The sequence below is a fragment of the Microtus pennsylvanicus genome, chromosome 15 (assembly GCF_037038515.1).
Source record: "Microtus pennsylvanicus isolate mMicPen1 chromosome 15, mMicPen1.hap1, whole genome shotgun sequence".
NCBI lineage: Eukaryota > Metazoa > Chordata > Mammalia > Rodentia > Cricetidae > Microtus > Microtus pennsylvanicus.
In genome coordinates this window covers 57,342,934-57,365,209 of record NC_134593.1, presented here as the reverse complement: position 1 = coordinate 57,365,209, position 22,276 = coordinate 57,342,934, and the positions used below count along the sequence as shown (strand labels likewise).

Genomic DNA, 22,276 nt, shown 5'->3' with positions numbered 1-22,276 from the left:
GGCATGGCTGGAAAGTTCTGTTTGCTTTGGATGGTTTTACACTCAAATAGTAGGTGAAGATGTCTTCCTTGCCTGCCTTTTCTTACCTCCTGAGTAATGGCAGTCTCTCTTTAAATTGTGTGCTTATGTTCTGGATACCAGAAACAATTATTGCAATGTTTTCGTCTTGTTTAAAAAAAAATTTAAAGCCATTCTTTGTCACATTTTGTAGCTGTGCAATCATTTCAAACCTCTAGGAAATGACTTCTGCCACTCTGCTTTCACTCCTAACTTCAATAAAATGACATTCACTTTTCAATCCCACAGAGCAGGCAGTAAACAATGCCTCTGACCACAGATGCCCTGCACCCCTTAGGGACCCCATTGCCTGCAGCCCTCAGGCTTAGGTGCATTCCTGCCTAGAGCAGGTAATAATCCAACCCAGCTAGTTAGCATCTTGCAGGTTAACCCCTTCTTTCCCAAAGGTAGGAGTTTGTGTTTCCCTGATATTTTTAATACAAACAAATAAACTTGATAATAAAAACATGAGAGGTTGAATACGAACTTTGTCCTCCTGCGACCCCTTAGCTCCAAAGTAGAAGTCAGCATCCATATAACAAAACTGGAAAAAGATTCAAGAAAGACATTTATACCTGTGGTTCTCAAATGTGAGTCTCCATATGGATAAGATGGAGCTAGAAATTCAGTAAGTGTGCAGTGGGAAACATCTATTTTGTGTAGGTGGTTCTGACATAGGAACCAAGTCAGAGCTACAGTTTTCAAAATATCATAAAATATCATTCTTAAAGGATATTTCAGGTATATCTCTGAAAATTCAGCTAGCCTTGGCTTTTTGTTTCAATTAAGGAATGAAATGATGAGTCCACAAGCAAACTGTTTCTTCTGAGGCTTCGTGTGAGGGGTGAACAGACCTGAAGCATTCAACGCGTAAGAACACCCTGAAATCTGACCATAACCATGTGGCTCCGATTCAGATCTCCCCTGGCTTCTCCAATAAGTCACCTTGTTGCAAGGGATATGAGGACTTTAAGAAGAGCCTTGTTGGGGCTGGGGAGATGGCTCAGTCAGTATGGTGCTTGCTGAGCAAGTAAGAGGAACTAAGTTTAGATCCCCAGCTCCCATGCGACATAATTACGTGCCTGTGTAATTATGTCTGAAGTTCCTTCAAACTCCAATTTATAAACTAAAGGCCACCACCTGTAAGAAAGGTGCTTGGTGCATTACAGTGAGATTTAAGAGCCAAGAAACTGACAATGGAGCCTACTAGTCTTTTCTTTTAAGATTTACATTTAGTTTTAATTATATATGTGTAAGCATGTCTGTGTATGTATCCATAATAATGAAGTGCTGAGGGACACAGGAAGAACTCAGCAGAGCTGGAGCGCTTGGCTGTTGAGAAATGCCTGACACTGATGCTGGGAACCAAACTCAGAACCTATGTAGGAGCAGTAGGGTCTCCTAACCCCTACATCCGGGCCTTCTCATCTTTAGGAACTGAGGAGAACCTGCTTCCATTTGCCCTTGCCGGGGAAAGTCATTTAAAATTAGTTTGCAAGCAGAGAAAAAAAGCCTGTGTAATTATGTCTCTCTTAGGCCCAATGTGCTAGGGCCAACACCCCTGTGCTTAGCCCAGAACACTGAATATCACTTTCCAGATACTGAGCATGTCTGTGACTACAGCAGCATGCCAGCTGGAGCTACCCGCTGCAGCTGTTGCCCAGCTGTTTACAAGGGCTCTGCATTGCTTCAGGCTGAGCTTATGTGGTCTGTCCAACCACCCAGTCTGCTTTCTTTTATTTAGCCTCTGCTGCTCTAATGATGATTGCTCAAGCCTCAGTGCTGCAGAAAGATGCTAAAAGCCTGGTATTCTCTGTAGAGTAGAGTCATGTTTTTGCGGGTCCCAAAGTGGTGGTATTTTTCAAGTCCACAACTTGCCCTGAGATTAGGTTACAGTCCAAGAGGTATATTTGCCCAGTATTTTGTCATCTTGGGTTGCTTTTAGAGATTCCTGAGGCTTGAAGTTCACATGGAGATACTCCTGTTTATACACTTTGCAATCCTAAGAGCATCTCTCTTTTTAGTCATAAAATGAAAAGGGACCTCATAGGAATGAGTGCCATGACTTCACTCATCTTCGACCTTATTCCCGTCTACTAAGATCTCGCTCTGATATTCATCTAAGCGTTGACAAGGTCATCCTTATGCCAGGAGATCTTCTACTGCTCCTGCCTGTGGAGATCTACCTCTCTTATGCTCACACATCACCACCCTGAGTACTTACTATGTTCCGTGAGCTCACTACATGCATACATAACAATCTGCTTTTTCATTCTATGGCTTTATGTTAGAGTCTCCATAAGGTATGTCTTTGGATACGGATACTTGTTTACTTGGAAACTTTCATTGGCTCCATAAAGCTTGTACTGCAAAGTGCAGAGTGAAGGACCTTCACGGCTGGCCCTGGCCTACCTTCCCAGCTTTTCTACTTCTGACCTTCACCCAGTGTGCGCTCCAATTAAAGTGAACCATAGAGTGTTTCTTAACACTTTATTATTTCCATAATTCAGAATAAGCTATCTGCTCCACCTAGAAGAGCATGCCCTCTCCTGTATATGTCTACATTCCTGTTATTTAAACTAAAATTTCTAGAGTTCTCTTTCCCTTGACATGTATTTTAATGTCAGAAAGCACCCTCTTGGCAAGTCAGTTTCTCTACCCATGCAGTCCTTCCTTCTGGTTCTGAAAGCCCTTTCCTTGTTTGCAACAGTAGATTCTGACAATCCTTCTTAGAGATGGGAAAATTTACCCAATCCCTAGCCTGAGAGGGATATTCTCATGATCCTATAGCACAATGTAAGCCAAAGTGAGTGTTCCCTAAAGAGCTGGCTGTCATGGCTATATTACCTTATTATCATACTTCATTTGATAAATTTGTTGTTTATTATTTATTTTTTCTGGAGATTGAACTCAAGGTTTTATGAATGCCAGTCAAATATTCTACCATTGAGCTACATATCTCCAGACTCCATCAACTGATTCAAGATTGTTGAAGACAAATGTTATACCATCTTGACAGCTGACTATTGGATAAACAACAATCAGAGAGCTCACTAAGAACACTTAATGTCTTTCTGATACCAGGACTCCTCTGAAGCCCAGTTTTCTGAACATAAGATAGGGACTTGGGCAGTTAGTCTTCAGAACTGCTGAAAGAAACACATACTATACACTCTGGACCTCACTGTTACCTTGGCAGCTCTGCAGGAGTTACACTTCTAAGAAAAGAGTTAACATCAAAACCAAACACCTTTGTTCCCCAAATGTGTATCCAAAGCTATGCTCTTCACTTTCTTTTGCTTCAAAATAATGGTTACTCAAGAATAACAGTTTGGATACAAAGTTTCCCTTCAAAAGCTCATAACTTTGTATCCAAACTGTTATTCTTGAGTAACCTTCAAAAGCTCATGTGTTGCCGGGTGATGGTGGCGCACGCCTTTAATCCCAGCACTCGAGAGGCAGAGGCAGGCGGATCTCTGTGAGTTCGAGACCAGCCTGGTCTACAGAGCTAGTTCCAGGACAGGCTCGAAAGCCACAGAGAAACCCTGTCTCGAAAAACCAAAAAAAAAAAAAAAAAGCTCATGTGTTAAAGACTCAGTTCCAAAGCAATGCTTGTGTGGGTGGTGTTTTAGGTAGGCGCTGTATCATGAGGCCTCTGGTTGAATCACTAGATTAATCCATCCATGGCTTTAAAATTTGGTGGCTGTGCTGCTTAGGTTTTTGTCAACATAACACAAATTAGGTGTGGTGGTTTGGATGAGAATGACCCCCAAAGGCTCGTATGGTTGAATTTTTAGTCTGCAGTTAGTGGAACAATTTGGAAGGATTTAGGAATATATCCTTATTGAAGTGGGTGTGACCTTGTTGGAGGAGCTATGTCACTGGCAGTGGACTTTGAGATTTAAAAAGTCTATGTCATCTGGTTCCTCCAGCACAATGCCAGTCTGCCCACTACCATGATTCCAGCCATGATAGTCATAAGTTAACATCCTAAAACTGTAAGCAAGTCTGCAATTAAATGCTTTATTTTTTTAAAAAAATGCTTGGTAATGTCTCCTTATGGCAATAGAACAGTAACTAAGACATGAGTTGTCTTAGGGTTTGTACTGCTGTAATAAACCACCACAACCAAGGCATCTTAGAGAAGGAAGAGTTTACCTTGCATTTATAATTTCAGAAGGTTAAGTTCTTTAACGGGTGGGGGTACAGTACAGGTGGCAGACATGGAAGCCGAGAGCTAAGGGATTGCATCTCTGACTGCAAGCAGGAAGCAGAGGGAGAACCTAAAATGGTGCGGGTCTTTTAAAACCTCAGAAGGGCATCCCCATTGACATTCTTCTTAGGGCAAGGCCACGCCTCCTAAGTCTCTCAAAACAGCCACCTACTGAGAACCTTACCTTGACCAGCAGGTCATTCTTTAGTGAGAGATTTCTGAAAGAGAGGGCTAGGGGATGAGAAAATAAAAATGGGAAAACTGGGGTCAGGAGATCTTGCACAGGCAGGTCCTGCCTTCTCCACCCACTGCTTTCCATTGCAGTTTAACATGCACCAACTGTTTACACAAGTAGACGGACTGATGTGGGGTGGAAGGGAGGACTTAAGGCTGCCCATCAACAGTTGAGGATCCTGAACTGGAGCTAGGGGGTCCTATTTAGATGACAGTTCTAGCTTGCTGAAGAATCAGTGACTGCGCACACGGTTCTAGGAAATGGAACTCCGTTTCTAGGAAAATCAACTTTACGAGACTCCAGCGAACTGCTGAGGATCCCATGGTCAAGTGCATGACACTTCTTTGGGAGAACTGTTCTCAAAGAGAAGGCAATTAATTATCTGTGGACCCTCAGGAAACAGTATAAAAACATTAACATTGTCTATAGTAGCTTGGCTTTGAGGTTCCTATGGGGAGAATCACCTTGGAACTTCTGTTCACACACAAAGGGAAGGCAAGAAGGAAGTAAGCATGCACACATGTTTGACTTATTGTTGATAGCAGTGGTTTCCTGTTCCTCATAATATTCTGGAAAATCCTGCAACCTCCTCAACCTTGGTGGTTCTTGCTACAATATTCCCAGATGTGATATTTCCTTCATTTATCTCCTACCATTCAGCAAACACTTGTGAAGCAACATTTAGCCTTAGGTGGAAATAAAATATTCTCTTAAAAATGACACAATTTAAAACAATCACCCAATTTGCAACATTTTAAAATATTTAATATTATAGCCTGCTATGTCACAATGGCCAGGGGCAAACGACAATATGAGTATCCAGAGGAGAAACTACTGAAGCTAAAGCTACTTTCGGATGGAATCCACATGCTGAACTCAGTTGTCAGATTCACAGATGCTTCATTTCTAGTACATTGATTGGGACGTTATTGATAACCAATAAATAAATATTTGTTCGGTGACTAAATGAAGCCAGGGATGTTGTTTGTTCTATTCACAGTTTTACACCCAGCCTCAGACAAGCGCCTAGCAATAACAATATTTAAATATTGGTGGAATGAACAAATGAATACTACTTTCACTTATTTATTCTGCAACCATTATCGCCGTGTCTACATCTGAACTTGATGAACACTTTATATTGTTACCCAAGAAGTCAGGCTTTATATTGCTCCAAGCCAATGCAGATAACTTTGACAACCGAGTGTAATGTCCATGAATTTTATTGGAATGAGCTTTCCTTCATACTTCTAATAAGCATTCACCAAATGAACAAAGGCATGAATGAAGATTTGCAATGAAAGTGGACAACATATATCAATGTATTCATAAGTAAAACACAAATATACTGTAGAAGAACACCCAATTCCTCTGCTGCAGTAAGAAACATTTTTTTTCTACCTTCAACTTGTGATATTTTAGTTCATAATACCTACATGAGGACATTACCTTAGATAATGCCCATGCAACTGGACCAGTACCTCTGATTAATTTTTAATATAATTTTTATGAGTTTTCTTAGTTTTAAGCACAATCCAGGTGGGTTGTATAAATTTAAAACAGACCAAAAAATGGTTTTTCAGAAATGGAAACTAAATTTAATCTGAAATCAATATTTATGAAGTTCTGATTAATTGACTGATGATCCAATGATTACAAACCATCTGAAACATCTACTCAAATTTATTAGGTTTAACCAAAAAAAATTTAAAAACAATCTAAACTGGGTCAATGAGAGAATAATGCATTTCTAATCAATTTTTAATAGCACTTAAGATTTTATTTTTTTAAACTTGCTTTTAAATTATTTATCATTAAAATGAGTCTGATTTAAACATGGGGTAAAAGGTGTTCCAGGGCTATTTGATGGTTTTCATAGCAAAGAAATTCAATTATGACTGACTTTTTATTACTGAACTACTTTATTAATAATAATACATCTTGCACTTGCACAAGGGCATTGAGCCAACAACCTCAGAGAGTCCTCAAGTGTGAGCTAAAAGTTAGCTCTAATTCTCCCATTATCTGTTGTGTTCCCATAGCCAAGCCTCAATTTCTTCATCTGTGAGAGACTAGGCCTTCATAACAACCTTTAAGAGCCTTTCAGCTTCTACGGGCTTGTAATTCTAAGGATTTATTTATTCCAAGTACCATTTGTCGCTGGACTCCTCGGGTCACAGGATCCCTTGAAAGGTCCTAAGACGATATTGTGTATGTCAGTGAGATGTCTCAGCAGCAAAGCTGCTTGGCATCAGGCATCATGACGCCCATTGCATCCCCAGAACTCACGTGGAAGAGGAAAGAGAGAAAAAGACTTCCGAAAGTTGCTCTCTGACCTCACACATACATTTTTTTAAAAGAATATATTGAACCACACAGTTCAGTTAGCTATAACGGAGTCTTTTCCATTGGCAATTCCTGTAAGATTATTGGATATATTAAGGTTGGTTGTCTGAAAACCTTGGACTGCTCCTCTCTATTCTTATAATGCAACACTGATATTGGTTCTGCATTAAATTCCTCTGTCTGGAAAAAAAAAGAATATATTGAACCAAAAAAACCTATCTTAATTAAAAATAAAGAAGGAAGGTGAAATTGAAAATTCATTGAGCCATGGAATCTTGTCTTTGTAGAGTAACAACAGCATCTTTTAGCAATCTGTGCCAACCTATTTAAAATATAATTTTTAAAAAATGGGAAATGCTCTTCGTGGAGTAGAGAGAAGAGAGTTCTTTCCCCGAAGCTGCTGCCTTATCTAAAGAAAAGTCCAAGAATGGCCTGGAACCCTTATGGACCTAGAGAGTCCTAGCCAACCCCTATCCATAGCGATCTTATGTGGATGTGGATTTGTGCATACGTGTGCATATATACACGCATGCTCAGTACAAGGCATTAAGTGAACAAAGCAGGTCTGTGACAGCACTAAGCAATCTGTACTTATTCATACAGTAACATACACATTAAAATGCTTGTGAGGGCATCACCTAGAGTGTTAAGAGTGACAGAGAGGTGCATTGAAAATGTAGGTGGACTTTCACTTGCTATGCTGTGCATTTTAAATTGTTTAATTTTCTTAAAATGAACCCTAGTATTTTTATATTCTTAATATATATTTGTGTGCGTGTGCGTGTGTGTGCGTGTATGTGCGTGTATGTAGTTTTCTTTTAATAAGTACCCCAAAAGACATTGTTTAAAATGGCTTGGACTTAGAAAAAGGCTGCTGATTGGTAAAAGATACATTATTATTGTAGAATAATCATCCAGTACCATACACTTGAAAAATTAAATGCTGTTGTTAAACTCAAGAAACATTGTTTGAGACTGGACATGGTTGTGCATGCCTTTGGTCTTAGCACTTAGAAAGTGGAGGCAGGGAATCTCTATGAGTTTCAGGCTAGTCTAATGTACTGAGTGAAGTACAGTTAATGTACTGAGTGAAAGTCGGTTAAGGTTACATAGTGAGATGTACTCTAAACCAAACAAAATAAAGGAAAAAATAACAAACAAAACCTCATAATTTGTTAAGGTAGTAAACATTTAATCTACTACAGTAGAGTTAAGCCAGTACAGGCACAGCTATATGGAGACAACCTTAGAAAACTGTGACAATAATAGCAAAATAGGAAGAGATGTTAAAAATCGTTAGATATTGTTATTCTAATTAAAACACCTTTATTTGTACAATTTATATTTGAGACTAGATGTTGACATGAATCATGAAAATCAGCGGTCTTTAACTTGTCGATCTCGAACCCTTTGAGCTCAAATGACCCTTTCCCAGGGATCACCTAAGGTCATCAGAAAACACAGATATTTATATTACAATTCACAACAGTAGTAAAATTACAGTTATAAAGTAACAACAAATCTTTCTGGATGGGGGACACCATAACATGAGGTATTAAAGGGTCACAGCATTAGGAAGGTTGAGAACCACTGATCAAAATGATCTATAAGGCCTGCACTAGCCAGGTACGAAGTGGAACTCTTTTGGAATGGAAGTGCCTTTTACATAGCTGTCCCTTGCTGTAGTATTCTCAGGGATAGACGTCACTGGCAGGTCATCCTCACTCCTCTGTCCCACTCAGAGGTTGTAGAAGGAGACCCTGAATGAAACATGAGACTTTCTCATTCTAACCCCAGGCTTCAGCCAAGAAACATACATTTTTCTAGGCTTGGGAATTCTAAACTTGGAATAAATATGACTTTGCTTTCAAATAACCACAAGGTTTTAGGAGCAGATTATTCTCGTGCTAGGCTTTCTGAAGAAGTGCGCACTATGCAGGAAGTCAGTATGGCTCATTTGCCCACTTCTCCAATTCCAAGCTGATAGCCTCTAATTCTTAGGAAACAAAGATACTGAGCTGATTGGGACATACTCACTGCCAGGAGCAAGCAAGTTTTGAATTGGACTTGGGCTTCTCCAGGCCAGTTGCCAACTTTTCCAGACTCACGGTTGCCTGGTTATTTTTAGAGCCATGACGATTGGGCTCCACCTTCATTTCACACAACACAATCAGAGAAAGGCACTAAGGTGTCAATGTTTAACAGGCTGCTCGAGGCCATGACCTAGGAAATTGTCTTCCTCAGTCTCTTTTGCAAAAAGATCAGCAAAAGGCATTTCACTTGTTTCTAAATTTCCCGTCTCACACGGAAGATTTGTTTTCATCATTTGCCACATTGGCTCTTTCTCGTTTGCACCAAGTTGCAGTTAACCCCCAAATCTCACAAGTAAGATTCACTTGGGAACATTTAGATATTCTTTTCTTTGTCGTTGTTGGGAATGCTAATTTGTAACCTGGCAAATTATCTCGTGGAGTTCTACAGCGCAAGCTGTACCTTTCATATCCTACTCGTACCTAAAAAGAAGTCGTTAAAATGTCTTGTGCGAATGTCCGCCTTGGACCGTTTGAAGTTTCCTCACTTAGAATCTGTAAACTTCCTGACAAGATAGCACAGTAGGGCTAGTGAAAGTTTGTTTTCAAGGAGAACTGAGATTGATTGGGTAGTTCTGGGAAAAGATAACCATTGTTTTTAAGTCGATTATCTGGGCCTTCTGGAAGCATGCTTAAGAATAAGGACGGAACTGAGAGAGAACGGTTGTTTTGAAAGTATTAAATGAATGGGTTACGTCTTTTCTCGGTATGTTTTGAGGGCTCCATTTTATCAAGACGTGTAGCTTAACTCCCCACCCCTATTCGACTCTTGGAGGAACGTTGTGGGGACTGAAACACCATAACTTTCTCTATTTCCTACACAAATTAATTACACTTTCCTTTAAATTTTCAAAAGCCTCGCAACCTCTAGTAAACCGTCTTCCTTCCCATTTCCAGCATTTTTTTTTAAAGCTCCTGATCCAGGCACCTATTTTTAATCTGTTCTTAATAATAGTTATTATGCAGTAAGGAAAGGAAAAAAAGATGGGGGCGACTGCGCGTCTCAGAAGCGCGTTTCCGTCCCCTCGCCCGGCTCGCCATGGCCCTGCCAGGCCGCCGTAGCCGGCCTCGCGCGTTCCCAGCGTGGCGAAGAGCTGCTGTCGGCGGGACTTCCGTGTTGGCGGGATTCTGAACGCTGCCATGGCTCAGACCGTGCAGAACGTTACATTGTCCCTCACTCTGCCCATCACGTGCCACATTTGCTTGGGGAAGGTAATGGGTACGGCTAAGGAGCCGGGGTTGAGGACCCGATGGCCGCGGGAGGCGAGCGAGGCCCGGTGCTGGGCGGGGACGGGCACGGGACGTGAGGCGCCGGGATGCGAGGGAAGGCTGACCTGCGAGCTGCTCTGCGGCGGGAGGCCGGTCCTGGGGGACGCGGGGAGACGCGGATCGCTGGGCCCCACTGGCGCCTCTCGGAGCCCGGGGCTGGGCGGCCTGGGCGGCCTCAGTCGGCCTGCGAAGAGCGGGTTGGAGTCTCGGCGCCGCAGCCTCCATCCTCCTCTGCAGCCGGTGCAGCGAGCAGCGCTCTCAGCAGCAGGCTCGCCTGAGGGAGTCCCCGGTCTCCCGTCCGCCACCCAGTGTGATTGTTCTGGGAGCCACGGTCCATTTTTAAAGGCCTTGCCTTTTTCCTATCCTCGTCTGGAGGGTGACTTTTGCCTGGTGTTCAGATGGCACCTGGCCCCCACGCCCTTCTGTGCTGTTGAGAATGGGAAGCGTGGTCCTAACTGCCGAGATTGGGATCAGTCACAAGAGGCAAGGGATGCCCTTGGGCTCGTGAAAGTACGAGGAGAAAGTAGTTTGGTTTTAGAAACGGAGTTTTGAATGTGCTCATGCCTTCGTATTTCCTTTCGTTTCCGTTTGTGCTTCCGATTCGGTTCTTTTTTTTTTTTTTTAAAGCGTGCCTTTGCCGCGTGGTTCAAGAACGGCAAAGAACTGGAACCCTCTTTCTTTTCCACCCTGCATTGCCTTTTTTTTTTTTTTTTTTGGTAGGTAGTGTGTGCCCGAGAATGTGGGCTGCAGTTTACAGCCTCAGGCTTAACAGGGAGAAAAGAAGTGAGTGCCAGCCAGTAAGATGGCTTGCTTTTAGGTGTTGGAGGTTCAGCGTAGATTTGCCGAGTCAATAAATAAAAGCAAGTTAGGATTGAAAGCAACTGCTGACCCTAGACAGAGTCAGAGAAAACGGCCAGTAAAAAAGCACATGGACTGTGAGAAAGAATGGCTTGCTTGATCCCTTTGGCAGGCTGAAGGATGGATGGCTTGATCTGGCCAGCTGGTAAATCTGAACTATATGTCTTCATACCCATAGATTCCATCAGTGCCAGCTCTTGCTTCTTTCAAACATACATCTTTTTTTTTCTTTTTTTACTTCTAGATTATCGTTTATTAACCTTGCTCCAAGGTGGAAGAGCCTTTTAATATTTGAATTGAATACAACTCAGGCTTTGTCAGTCACAATTTATACTGTTGTTTCCTTACATCTGCTTCCACAGCTGAAAATGTATTTAATTTTATCAACCCCATTAACTTGTTGGAAGGATTTGTGTGGTCCTCAGTGGAGTGGAGATAGAATTTTAGTCCCCAGGAACATTTATGAATATGTAATTTCTTTTGATTGCTCCCGGGGTAAGCCAATGGCATCTGATTGGTGGTTTCAAGAGCTGCTGCTAGCTAAATTTCCTATGATATATCACACAAAAATTCTTCAGTTTAGAAAAAGGTTGATGGTGCCCCAAATGAGAAGCCCCTACCTGAGCCAATATATAATTTCTAGTCAGTAAGCCCCAGATAGTAGGGCTATTATTAATGGAGAACTTCAAACATGACTCCTCCCCAATACATTTGTTGTTTTAAGAAGAGGATTTGGGGCCAGGCTGTGATGGCGCATGCCTTTAATCCCAAGACTCGGGAAGCAGAGGCAGGTGGATCTCTGTGAGTTTGAGGCCAGCCTGGGCTACAAGAGCTAGTTCCAGGACAGGTTCCAAAGCTACACAGAGAAACTGTTTCTCAAAAAAAAAAAAAACAAAAACAAACATGAAGGTAAAGGATATGGTCATACAAGAGATGAAATGATATAGTAGAAACACAAGCTGAGTATAGTGGCATATAGCTTTGCCAAAATATCACAGAAATGCTCTTAGCCCAGCTACTAGTAGTGGCCTTGTTCTCTGAAATCTCTTTCAGCCAGCCCTCCTCAGTTCATGTAACTCTCATCACTAATGTCTTCTGGGCTCATATTAGGGAGGCCCTTGAATCTTTGCTTATAGCATTCTACTGTTTTAAAAGCCCAAGTTCCAGTCTTCTATATTTTTCCAAAAAAGAAAAAAGTCAGGTTCTTCACAGCAATACCCTGTGTCTTCTGGTACCAACTTTGTATCACTTTTTGCTGCTGGGTTAATGCACCATGAACAAAAATGACCTGTGCAAGAAAGAGTTTATTTGGACTTAATAGTTGCAGAGGGAGAGTCCATAGTGGCACAAGTGGCATGGCAGCAGGTGGCCCGATTAGGATGCTGAGAGATCACATACTCAACAACAAACAGGAAGCCAAGAGAGTGAACTGTAAGTGGGGCAAGACAATGAACTCTGAGAACCAGCCCCAGAGATAGATTCCCTCCACCCCTCAAAGCCCCATAACCTCCCTACACACAGTGCCAGTACCCAGGGACCAGGTATCAGGTTACAGTTCTCTGTCGGACCACCATGGCATCCCAAGTTTTATATGTGCATGCGTGTATGTGTTCATGTGTGTGTGTATAATTATATTTCTCCATTTTCCTGTTGACTCCTTTCTCCCCAAATAGCCCCTCCTGCTTTTGTGCCATATGTATTATGTAATCTCGCTTTCCTATTAAGATCTTTCTCCCTCTTTTCATGGTCCCTTTTCTATTTTCATGATCTAGACAGACATAAATTTAAATCTGGATCTCACACATGAATGAACACATTGGATGTTTGAGGTTTACTTCCTTCTCCTAGCATAGATGGAACTGGACAGTTCCATCCATTTTCTTACAAGACCTGACTTCATTTTTGTATATGTATCCTATTTGTCCATTCATCTGTTGATGGACATCTGAATTGGTTCCATATTTTAACACTTATGATTATTACAGCAATACATATGGACGTGCAAGTATCTGTGTAGCGTGTTGATTTAAAAACCTTCCATATGTACTCAGAAATGATATATCTGTATCACAAGTAGTTCTAATATTAGTTTTTTGAGGAACCTACACAGGTACTTCTATAGTGTCTTTTTCAGTTTTTGTTTGCACCAGCAGTATATAAGTAAGTGTGTAGGGTTATCACTAGTATTTGTTCTCTTAGTGAATGCCATTCTGATAATGATGGATTCTCAGGGCCATTTTGATTTTCATTTTCTTGTTGGCTGAGAACATGGAACACTTTCAAATATATATTGGCCATTTTTATTTTTTTATTTAAGAACTGTCATGTCAGTTCATTAATCCATTCACTTATTGAATAATTTGGCTTTTGGTGTTTTGTTTTTCCAATTCTTTATGTATGTGGGATATTAATGTCTATCTGATGTATAGCTGGCAAAGGTATTTTCCCTTTCTATACTGTCCCTTCACTTTGTTGTCTTTGCTGTTCAGAGGCTTCTGTTCTCTATTTGTCAAGATTTTGGATTATTTCCTGTGCTATAGATTGTAGTAGGAGGCCGCTTATTTGTTTCCAGCTGCCCAGAACCGAAATGATCACACAGAAACCATGTTATTTGCAATACTGTTTGACCAATCACTTAAGCGTATTTCTGGCTAACCCTTACCTTAATTTAACCCATCTTCATTAATCTGTATATCACCACAAGGCTGTGGCTTACTGGGTAAAGTTCCAGGGTCTGTCTCTGGCAAGGCTCTATGACTTCTTACTCTGCTCTCTTTCTCTCAGCACTTAGCCTAGCTTTCTCCACCTAGTTCTGTTCTGCCCTGCCATAGGCTCAAAGCAGTTCTTTATTAACCAGTGGTATTCACAGCATACAGAGGGGAATCCCACATCAATAGATCTTTTCAGAAAGTCTTCCTTTGTGCTTATATTTTAAATATATTTATTATGTTTTCCTCTAGCATTTTCAAATTTTCAGGTCTCTGATTCACTTTGGATTGTTGCTGCATGCAAGAGTAGAGTTATGGCTCCAGTATCCAGTTTCCCCAGCACCAGTGTATGTTTTTGACACCGTTGTTGAAATTAGGTGACTGATTAGGAGGTATGGTCTTGTTACCAAGGGTGGGCTTGGTAACATGCTTCCTGCCATGTTGTTTCTGAACTGACCCTTTGAAACTGAAGAAGTCTCCGTTTAAATACTTGCTTTTAAAAGCTGCCTTGGTTGTGGTGTTTCATCTCAGCAATAGGATAGTAACTAAGTTGACAAAGATTTAAGAGCATATTGTTCTAAACATTAAAATTATGTTATCCTAGAGAATAATTATGAATAAGGTTATTTCACACATTAAAAAGAAAAAGAAAATTAGGTGGCTATACCTGTCTGGATCCTCTATTCTATCCCAGTGGCTTGCACGTGTGTTTTTGTGGCAATACAATATAGTTGGTGTTACTATGGCTCTGTGGTGTAATTGAAGTCAGATATTGCGATACTTCAGCCTTGTTCCTTCTATTTAGAGTTGTTTTAAGTGCTTAAGGTCTTTTATACTTTCATGTGAATTTAGGGATTTAAGAAAATGATGTGGATATATGTGCAGGATTGTGCAAATGTGAGTGCCGATGCCTACTGAGTCCAGAAGAGGATATTGAATCCCTTGGAGCATGAGTTACAGCTGCGAGCTACTTGATATGGGTACTGGGAGCTGAACTTTGACCTTTTGCAAGAATACTATGTTTGCTTAACTGTTGAACTATCTCTGTAGCCCCAGTTGTTAATTTTAGTTCTGTGACGAATATTGATATTTTGATAGAGATTGCATTGACTCTTTAAATTTTTTCAACAATTGTCATTTTCAATGTTTTGTCTATCTATGAACATAGGAGAACTATCCATCTTCTAGTGTGTTGTAATAGGAGCAGCGGGCTGCTTCCCACCACCCGGCTAGCTTTACCTGAATTCTGTTGTGGGAGCTGCAGGCCTCTTCCCACAGCCCGGCTCCTGGCCGCTTGGCTAGCTTATATCCCAAAATAACAACTCACAAATTGTATTCTTTTAAACACTGCCTGGCCCATTAGTTCCAGCCCCTTATTGGCTAGCTCTTACATATTGATCTAACCCATTTCTAATAATCTGTGTAGCCCACAAGGTGGCTTACCAGGGAAGATCTTAACCTGCATCTGTCTGGAGTGGGAGAATCATGGTGACTCCTAGACTCTGCTTCTTTCTCCCAGAATTCTGTTCAGTCTACTCTGCCTACCTAATTTTCTGTCCTATTAAAGGGCTAAGGCAGTCTCTTTATTTAACCAATGAAATCAACACAAAACAGAAGACTCCCCATCGCTAGTGTCATCTAAAATTTGTTTCATCAGTGTCTTTATTGTAATCTTTCACCTGCATAGTTAGATTTACTCCTAGTATTTTATTTTTGAGGCTACTATGAATACAAGTTTTTTCTCCGGATTTCTTTCCTGGTAAAGTTCATTAGTGATAGATAGAAGTGCTACTGATTGGCATATGTTGATTTCATGTCCTCTACATGGATGACAGTGTTTATCCTATATAAGAGTCTTCTAGTGGAGAAGGAAGGTCTTTTCATTATAGGACCACATTATCTGCAAATACGGATGCATTCAGCTTTTCTTTTCCTAGTTGGGACCCCTTTCATATCTTTCTCATCATGATGCTGTAGCTGAGACTTCTAAGTAGTGTATTAAGAGTGGGAAGAGTGGGTACTTCTGTCTCAGTTATGGTTTTGGAAGACATGTTTTCAGTTTTTTCTTGTGTAATACATGTTCCCTATAAGTTTGTTGTATGTACTTATGATCTTGAAATATGTTCCTTTTATTCCTACGTTGTTTGTGACTTTTATTGTGAAGGGATTGTGAACTTTATCAATTTTTTTTCGTGTCTGTTGATATGTTTATATGATTTATGTCCTTAACTCGATTTCTTATATTTATTGTATATATTGATCCATTTTTGCCTTGCTAGGCTATAATCAACTTGATCATGATATATGATTTTAATGTGTTCTTTAATTTTTTTTAAATTTTATGTGTATGAATGTTTTGCTTGTATATTCACTGTGTGTGTACTTTGTGCCTACAGAGGTCTGGTGCCCTAGAACTGGAGTTACAGACAGCTTTAATGATCCATCATGTACAGCATTGGTTCTCAATCTTCCTAATGCTGAGGCCCTTTAATAGAGTGCCCCAGCTAGCAAATTATTTCCTTGCTACTTAATAACAGCACTTTTTCTTTTACTGGTTGTAAGTGGAGACTGCTTATTGGTTTCCCAGCTGCCCAGACCTGAATAATCACACAGAAACTATATTAATTACAATACTGTTTGATCTGCTAGCTTAGGCTTCTTATTAACTAACTCTTACATCATAACCCATTTCTATTAATCTGTATATTGGCATGAGGCTGTGGCTTACTGGTAAGGATCCTTCTGTCTCCTTCAACAGTGACACAACATCTCTCCGACTCTATCCCCCTCCTCTCTCTTTCTGTATCTCTTCCAGTCTGGCTATATTCTGTCCTGTCATAGACCAAAGCAGCTTTATTCATTAATTAATAAAAGCAATACATATACAGGAGGACATCCCACATCATCTCCCCCTTTCTGCCTAATTAAAAAGGAAGGTTTTAACTTTAGCATAGTAAAATTACATATGCAAAACCGGTTCAAGCAAGAATTACAGTTACAATATTTAGTCTATTTGTTTCTGGAAAATTAAAGAAAATATATAGTCATCTGTTTTATCTTTATGAGTCTAAAGTTTCATATCTAATTTATCTTTTATCATAACTAAGGAAAACTATATAGCTATTTGTTTTCGACACCAAAGACCCCAGAAGGATATAAATGTTATCCAAGTAAGCAACATTGTAAGCAACTTCCAAAGTTCTAGAATTGACAGAGACTTCTTGCTGCCTGGACAGTCACCCAAAGTTCTTTTATAATGTTGGGGCATCCATCTTAAGCCTACAGGCCCATATTATCTGCCAGACTTTTCCATGAAGCAGGAAATCCAATGATCTGTTCTGCCTGCTAATGGCAAAGTTCATCAGTTGCTTCTGTGTCTTGCATAATGTCTGGCAGACTCTTTCATGAAGCAAAAACCCTGAATGACTGTCTCACCTTCTTTAGGCAAGGTTAGAAGTCATTTTTCTGTGGGTCCTTTATATCCAGTTTATAAAGCATATCATCAAGCAGTTCAGGTAAGAGCAGTTTCTTGCCCAAATGGCTAGCAAACTCCATAAGGAGCCTCTCCGATGCTCATCTTCCTCTTAAAGTAATTGGTGCTGCCAGAAGCAAATGTGTCTCACTATCAAAAAGTCTAATTCTTAAAATCTTTTAAGTGTCATGTTCTATAGGTCTTTGAAAGATTTGAAGAATATATAGCCATCTGAAATCTAGAAAACCTAACTATCATGACTACAAGTTTGACTATTATAAGTGACTACTTATTAATCTGAAAATTTTAATTATACATTATTTTTAAATGAGCTGTATAAACATAGTACTTTAAATAAGAATAGAAATATAACAAAATTGATCTTAAATTTATATAAATAAAGTTCATGCCAGTGTATTATTCATTTTTATATCATATCTCTCTTTAAATGAAAACAAACATTTATAAACAATTATTTTGGGAATTTGACCATTGTTTTCTTCAAACTGCTTCCTGATGTTTGTTGGGTAACATATTTTTAGAGTTCACAGAGACCTTTTTGGGAGAGGGGGAGTTCTTGTTCCATCAAACCACATTAGCCTAGAAAGAATCCACAGGTCCTCATCTTCTATAGAAACAAAAACAACCTCTTTTCCAAAGTAACATCCTTAGACCCAGATTTTGAAGTCAGGATACCTTTATGTTGGTTTAGCTTAGCAGCCCCCAGAATCAAATATCTTTGCAGTCAAAAATTCAAAGAAAACACAATAATACACATAACTCAGACTCTCTGTGTATTTTTTATCTTTTCGTGGCTTATTTTTCTTTAATCTATGACTGACTGTGCTCTTGTATATTACTTTTACTGTCTCCTTAAAGACTTTGTTTTATTTTTAAAAGTATTTCTTTTTATAACTGCCTATACTCTTTTTCTCTCTCTCCCAAGCCTATGTACATTTTTTAAACACACTATGTCTCGCTTAGAGGTCTTTTGTGTCTGAATCTGTCTTATTGCATATCTGAAATCTTTTTCTGACTAAGAGTTATGTGTTGTGTGTGTGTTAATTGGTAAGCAGATGTGACTAGGACCAACTCCATGGCCCTGCCTGTTTGCTCTGCCCAGTCCAACATGGCAGAGGTATGTTCACTGCCTCTGTGAGCCGTGCAGACCACCCCAGCTCCAGGGACACAGTGGGTCTATGTCACCATTATGCAATTTGTAACATGCTCTTTACAGACCCCATTTAAGTGCAGGACCTCCCGAAAGAGCCAGAGTCCATTCTACCACCTCCAGCACGCACTGAAATGTTTTTTTGTTTTTTTGTTTTTTTTTTTTTTTTAATGAAGCCATGTAGTTTTTTGCTGCTAACACTGAGTCAGGAAGCCCTCTCTTAAAGAAGCCATGCCTCTGCTTGTCACCAGCAAACAGAACAAATCTGAAAAAACGTACGGCTACCAAGAAGTCATGCTTAACTCTTCCTTGTGTCTACAATTCCTTCCCAGCTCTCTCAGGTTTTATGTGGATGTAGTTGGTCCACATTGGCTTCACTTTGTAGGCTGAGACTCCTCGTTTGTTTCCCAGCTTCTCAGACCTGAATACTCACTCAGAAACTATATTATTATAATAGTGCTTGGCCTATTAGCTCAGACTTCTTATTAACTAACTCTTACATCTTAAATTAACCCTTTTTTATTAATCTGTGTGTCTGCACGGGGTTGTGTCTTACTGGTAAGGATCTGGCGTCTGTCTCCTTCAGTAGCCACACGGTGTCTCTCTGACTCTGCCTACTCTCTCTATACAATCTCTTCCAGCCTGACTATATTCTGCCCTGCAATAGGCCAAAGCAGCTTTATTTGTTAACCAATAAAAGCAACATATATACAAAAGGACATCCCACGTCAACTTTTATGAATTGTAATGTAAATATCTGATATGTAGGATATCTGTATGTGACCCCTAAAAGGGGTTACAATCCCCAAGTTGAGAACCACTGATGTAGATGCTGTGACCTAGGTTTTCTGCAAGAATTACTGTGGTCCTGAGTAAGATTTACAAAAATTTTGGTGAAAAGTTTTCTATTTGTGTTTGTCAGTGAAATTGTCCTACAGCCTTTCTTTTTTTTCTTTTTTTTCTGTGTATTTATCTGGTTTGGGTATCGTGGAAATACTAGCGTTACAGAATTAGTTTGGCGAGTATCCTTCCCTTCCTATCTTGTGTAATTTGAGGAGTTGCTGTATTACAATTTAAGGAGTATTGTTGATTTACAGTTTGCAGAGTGTTGCCACTGTACAGTTTGAGAAGTATTATTTGTTATCTCTTTCTCAAACATTTGGCAGAACTGTCAGCGAATCCATTGCTTCTGGGTCTTTCATAAAGTGAAAAGCTTTTGATTACTGCTTACGTCTCATTATTTGATATGGATCTGCTTAAGTTGTTTATGTCATCTTGATTCAATAAAATTAATGCCATTATAAATTTCTTACATAATACAGATTATGCAAGTTTGGGAGATAAAAGTTTCAAGGTAGTTCTCAATAAACCTCTGGATTTCATTGGAATCTGTTAAAATGTTTTCTATTCAGCTCTGATTTCATTAAGTTGGGTCGTTCTCAATTGGATACTTTGGCTAGGAGTTTGTCAATTGCAAACTCCTCCTCAAAGGGCCACCTCTTTGTTTGATTACATGTATTGTTCTGTAGTTTCCAGTTCATCAAGTTTTTGTTCTAATCGTTATTATTTCTAGCTACCTTGTCTTGTTCTTATTTTACAACCTCAGTGTGTATCGGTATGTTATTTATGTAAGATATCTTTTTCTAATATATAGTATATTTTTCTACTCTATACTATATAGTATTTACACAGATGTAAACTATGGTCTTAGTAGTGACTTAATTGTATCACAAAGTTCTAGGAAATTATGTTTTTAACTTTCATTTCTTCTAGGATTTTTTTAAATAGTTTTTTGATTTTTCAGCGATACCTGGTCATCAAGAATGTATTGTTCAATCTTCAAGTGTTTGTCGCTTCAAGTAGTTTCTGTCGCTTCTCTTGTCTTCATTTTAGCTTATTGTTGCCTGATGATATCTACAAGATTATTTCTGTTCTTTCATGTTTAAGGTTTGTGCTGTGACCTAGAATGTCATCTATTTTAGGGATGGTTACATGAACTGTGGAGAATACCGTTTCTATTAGATAAAATATTCTCTAAATATTTAATTCTATTTGATTGATGATATAGTTTAACTCTGAAGTATCTTTAATTTAGTGCACATATATTTAAAATTGTTACTTCTTCTTGACCAGTTATTACCTTTTGTTGTATAACAGTTTCTTCCAACTGAGAATAATTTTGGAGTTTAATACCTACAAACTTGGATCCACCTGTTTGCCTTTCACTTCTGTAGATTCAGAAAGCTTTGATGTTCCAGCCAAAAACTCCAGACATCCACATCCTTCCAGCAGGAAGTTCAGTACTTAGGGGACTTGGAAAGTACAAATCCTTTGCCAATAGAGTGTCATGGTTGCTCCCTTACTTCCCTCAGATTGAACATTGCCCACCTCAGAGAAGGGCATATAATCTGAGGAAATGGGAGAAACTGCCCAGATGATGGACTGTGAAACTAAGAGGATCTGCCAATCACACTTAGCTTTACAGGGTAGCTGGCAGTCTCTAGCTTACCTTTTAGATAAGATTGCTGCTTCCTCTCCCCTTGCTGCGGATCCCATGTGGGAAGCTGTATTAAGTTGGCCTTACTTCTTTTCTGTGCGTTGCTCATTCGTTGCTTATGGTCTGCCCTTATTTCATCACTTTTGTGCACTTCTGAAGCTCTTTTGTTCTTTTTGGAATAGAGTCTATTCTGGCACTAGTTTTCCTTCTTAGTGTCACAAGTAGGCAGTTTCTGGAGAACCTTAAGGTAAAGTTATATTGCCATCTAGAAATAATTATCTTATAAGTAGCCTGCCCAGAAATGGATTGGTCAACTTGCCCAGCACAGTGGCAATAAGAGAAGGTTCCAACAGTACAAACGATGCTGCTGTGGGGCATTGTTGATGGCCGCAAGCAGCCAGGGCAAAGTAGTCTGCCTGTAGCTGTTCTTTTCTTATCATCTGGTACACTGAATGGTGAGGTAAAACTTTTTCCTTACTGTTTGACCATAAATCTTTTGCTTCAGAAGACAATTTGTGCAACATTATCTCACTTTTGGATTTTCTGTATTAATATTTACTTTTATTAATCCTACCATCTTCAAAGCAATGTGCCAAGTGCTGTAAGTCGATACGAAGAGCAGGACACTGTCGTGTCCCCCACTGAGACTAAATCTAATCGGGGAAAGTGGAATATAAGCAGTTTTCTGAGAAGAGCACAAAGCAGAACAGAGAGCATTAGAGGGGAACAAAAGAGTGTGCTATTACTCTTTTGTGAGAAACCTTCCCACACTGTGAATTTCATCAGAAGCAGGAAGTACTTATTTTAGTTTATATATTTTTACAGGAAACCTAGAGAATCGTAAGAGGAGTTCATAGTCAGAGAATCTGCTCTTGGAAGCTAGGAGGCAAAGAGAAAGGTCAGGTCCCAGAATCCTTCAGGGGTGCACCACAAAGGGCTTTCCTAGGGTTCTGCTACCTCCCCATAGGCCACAGGCTGAGGATGAAGCTTCCAGCACATGAGCCTTGGGGATGTACAGGGTCCAAACATTGGATTCCTGCCTCCACAGTCACATGGCCATCTCAATCTATGAAGTGCCTTCAGCCTGTTCCTAAAAACTCTGTTCCCAGAGTTTTAACTATTTTGTTATTGTTCTGAGTCTCCCGAGACTCAAGGCAAACGTATAGGTTTTAGACACTGAAGAAAAGAACTGAAACCCAAGTTACATAATTCCAAAGTGCAGTGGTATGCCGTAAACATTTCTTTTCCCAAAGGGAGGAATAGGAATACAGAAGACTTAAGGCAAGAATTAACCCAACAAAACAAACATCAGATATGTTTGGTACTCCACACCTGGCATTCTAGACACACTGGAATTTGA

At 39.8% G+C, this 22,276-nt stretch overlaps 1 protein-coding gene across 2 annotated transcripts in view; it reads left to right on the top strand.

Moving 5' to 3' along the window:
* The first annotated feature begins 9,923 nt into the window (after positions 1–9,923).
* The window catches only part of Obi1 (ORC ubiquitin ligase 1), a 42,695-nt gene continuing 30,342 nt past the window's right edge, over positions 9,924–22,276 (top strand). Inside the window, exon 1 of one of the 2 annotated variants that reach the window (XM_075949557.1) lies at positions 9,924–10,153. Coding sequence is in view for 1 of the 2 variants with exons in the window: in XM_075949556.1 (XP_075805671.1) it covers positions 10,082–10,153 (72 nt within the window). In the remaining variant the exon portion in view is untranslated. The remainder of the gene's footprint in view (positions 10,154–22,276) is intronic. The other variant, XM_075949556.1, reaches the window with a different exon arrangement.